The 3,542-nt window shown below is 40.9% G+C and overlaps 1 protein-coding gene across 1 annotated transcript; it reads right to left on the bottom strand.

Annotated features, from left to right (window-relative positions):
- Positions 1–905: 905 nt before the first annotated feature.
- LOC131311187 (UPF0481 protein At3g47200-like) lies at positions 906–3,223 on the bottom strand. Its single transcript, XM_058338535.1, has 2 exons — positions 2,531–3,223; positions 906–1,895 (listed from the first exon to the last, which is right to left on the bottom strand). Exons 1-2 carry the CDS (start codon positions 3,122–3,124, stop codon positions 1,122–1,124), a joined length of 1,368 nt encoding a protein of 455 aa, XP_058194518.1. The 5' UTR covers positions 3,125–3,223; the 3' UTR covers positions 906–1,121.
- Positions 3,224–3,542: the final 319 nt, after the last annotated feature.

Below are 3,542 nucleotides of genomic sequence, written 5' to 3'. Positions count from 1 at the left end.
CTTTTGTATATCATTAAAAAAAAAAAGAAAAAGAAGAAGACATAAGTAGATATGTGTTTTGTGTATCATTCAAGTAATTTAGATTCTTAGAAGCTATTTGTTCTAGTGATCTTGCTAATTAAGGCAAAGTAGAAGTTGTACTATACGAGAGAGGTTGAGATTTTGAAAACAATTCTTGCTAAACTGAAGAGGTTATAGAAACGAAATAAATCAGCTAATTAAATGGGCTTGGGAAAATAAAGTTTTAATGGGGTGGATTTACGAATATCAAGAAGTGAAGCCCATTTACTAAGGCTCCGTTCGGGAAACCAAAATAAGTTCTTATTTTTTAAGAAGGCAATTTCAAGCTAAAAAATTATGGTCTTATTGAAATCTAAAAATATACAATATAGATTTTTTTTGGAAGATCTTGATGAGATCTTTTAGACGATGCAAAAAAATTTAAAAAATTATTTTTCATTTACTTTATTTTTGAGTTTAAAAATGTAAAATAAGCTGCTTATGTTTTACGAAGGTTTTTGAAACGGGGCCTAATTGGACAGACTCGGATGCATGTATACAAGTGTCATTATTATGCAATGTAAGCCCTGCAGCCCGAATCTGACCCGGCCCTTGAATGTAAGCCTAACTGCCAAACGTGCCAACTCATTTTTTTTCTTTTTAATTTTCCGACTGGACTTCCGTCGGAACTTAGGGTGAAATGTGTGTTTCATCAGTGCGAGTTTTCTTTCGTGTGTTGGAGGGCAAATGGAATGATCAATATTGTGAGACCCCAACTCTTAGTCCCACATTGGTGGAAAAAGGGGAATTTTTTGTGGAATATAAGTGATCGCGAGCAGCTACTACATAACTTGAGATTAATTTTTTGAGCCATGTGGTAAGACGAATGGTTAACAAACATATAGCAAGCACAACAAAATTCTCATAAATGAATGACTGGAACAACTTGATATTCCGATTCTTTTTGTTTACCAAACTCGGCAAACACTTTATTGAACACACCACACACTGTAATAGACTCACAAACGGTCTTTATTTTGCAAGCAATCAACGTAAATTCAAATTAGCCAAGTCGATGACTTCGATCTGCTGAAGGCATTGGAGGAGACGGATGTGGAGAATCATTGGGGATTGTAATAGGACAACATGCTGTATATCGTTTGCAGTATAGTGAGCGTGAAAAGAACGAAAGCCGCTATGACAGAGATGATCGCCCAAGGGTTCGTAAAATAGGTGTGCTTGGCATTGGCCCGCCACTTGTTGCACCGCTGCTTGCAGTACTTATCAACCGTCTTATGCACAAGGTCCAGGCTGCTAGCCGGGTCGAGTGTTGCATCCTTAGAAATGGTATTAAAGAGTTCGGCCACGGCTTTGTCACTACCGAGGGCATTCTGGATGATGCCTTTGTCTTGCAGGAGGCTGACGTCCTTGGCACTATCAATGATGCTGTCCATGAAAAAGAGGTAAGAGGTGACCTCGTTCCCGACCCCAACATGGAACCGCTCGAAAATGATGAGGTTCAAAAACATAGACTCGGTAGTGTCGTCTACAACGATGGGCGGGAGCCTCAGCTTTCCGGCTTCGAAGGTGATGTCTTTGAGGCTTTGGCTTTTGCTTTTCTTGAAACTAATTCCGGCTGCGTGGATCTCCATTGCAGACCGGATGATCTCGTCGCCTGCACCGGCTTCATGGGCCATTCTGCTGCTGCTTGGATCCCAGTGCCACCAGCTTTTCCCCTGGCGGCTGGTTAGATTGCGGGTGTCTGGCCAAAGGAGGATCTTTCTGTGCACGTCGAGTAAGTGCAAGCATTTACCCATGCTGGGGTACACTGCTGCGAACCGGGTGTTGCCGCTGCAAAACTGGAGAATGAGCTTGTTCACAAATTCCTCATCTTGCTGCACAAGCATGTAGTTAAAATCAAGTACACAACTTTAGTATAGTTTTGTTCTTAAAGTCAGAATAGGCTAGAAAAATGACTTAATTTATATGTACGATCAACTTGTATATTTTCCTATAGGATTCAAGACTCTGCCGCGTTCCTGTTATGGCTGAGCCCTTCTCGTTCTCACTTGTCCCGAACATCAAAGATCATGTTGATCATATACAAACACTATCTGATCGCAACACAATTTACTTGACATAAATGGGTTTTGATTTGGTGTACCAGTATACAATTTTTCAAAATAATGTTCCGAACTTATGTAGATGGATATCTGATCAATATGATTCTTTATTGAAGGTTTGATATAATGAGGGACTCTAAAAATGATTGTTTCCGATCATCCAAATGAGCTCGGATGAGAGGATGCTCTTCCTTTATTTTGATAAGTCCAGTGTCGAGGCTAGTTTATGCTCCACTAAGAGATTTCAAATATGAGATTTTAGGTGGGAGCAAACTCCTAAATTCTAGAGATTGACGATCAGACCAAATTAGTTCTTATGTTGTGCGATGCAAAAATTTAGATGGAGATCAATCAATCTAAATTCTAAAACAAACAACATAAGGAGAATTAGACATAAGATGATAGACCTTAGTTTCCTCATCAAGAAGCGTGGTGAGAAGAAGCATAGGGAGTTGATTTTCAAGCATAAGCATGTCCCGTCTGATGTAAGGCACAATGTGGAGATTCCCATGATTACTAAAGATTGGATCATTGGCAACATAATCATTCACTGTCTGTGTACTTTTTTGATAGGCTGTGTGCATATTGTTACGCAGTACCTCAAGCATAAAACAGCCGTCAAGAATCATCATTCGCAAGAACCTATCAGTGTCTCTCTCCCAAACAAGATCGAGCGACTCGTACGAGTCTTTTAGACTCTGAGCAACTTCGGCCAGAGCGTTGAGGTAGGACTCGAGAGGCTTGGAGGATCTCTTGAGAAAATGGAGGAGAGCGCGGTGCTTGTGCTCCTCCATTGGCTTCAAATGATCCTCGCCATGATGGTAAGGCCCAAACGAGACAAACTGGGGCTTGTAGGCTTTCATGTTTAGGTCTGTGACGACACACGCCGGGACTCTGTATATGGAACGCTTGTCCCAGTGCTGCTTTTCTTCAGTTCGGATAGTGTCCATTCGCTGCAATTCATTCTTTATTGTTACCACCCAGTCATCCTTTTCTGCCATTTACTCCTTAACTAGCAGCTAAACAATCCACTCCAATCCACCCTATATATAGAATTCTAGCGGGTCTAAGAGTACAAGAGAAGGGACCTTAGCGTACGATCTGGGCTGTTTCCCTCTCAACTTTGGATCTTAGCACTCAAAAAGTCTGTCTATACAGACGATCTAGGCCTTCAGCATCTTGTTTCCTTTTTCTTTTTCTATCTCACCCACTTGACGGATCCGGGATCCTGTAGTGAGCAAAGTCACTACAGGGTATAGTGAGTTATCTCAACCGTCTATTTAAGCAATCGATGGTTCAGATTTAAAACAAACTCATTCACAAAAGAGAATACTCTTCCGCGGAGAATTTTGTTTTAAATCCGGACCGTCGAAAATAATTTTGAATGGACGACTTTGATAGCTCACTACAGCTTGTAGT

The sequence above is a fragment of the Rhododendron vialii genome, chromosome 12a (assembly GCF_030253575.1).
Source record: "Rhododendron vialii isolate Sample 1 chromosome 12a, ASM3025357v1".
Taxonomy (NCBI): domain Eukaryota; kingdom Viridiplantae; phylum Streptophyta; class Magnoliopsida; order Ericales; family Ericaceae; genus Rhododendron; species Rhododendron vialii.
This window is presented reverse-complemented; position numbering and strand designations above follow the sequence as displayed.

Excerpts from the sequence above, each read along its gene's own strand:
- LOC131311187 (XM_058338535.1), bottom strand. The coding sequence starts at position 3,124 with ATGGCAGAAAAGGATGACTGGGTGGTAACAATAAAGAATGAATTGCAG. Across the intron at positions 1,896-2,530 it reads TTCTTGATGAGGAAACTAAG|CAAGATGAGGAATTTGTGAA; the intron begins GTCTATCATCTT and ends ATGCTTGTGCAG.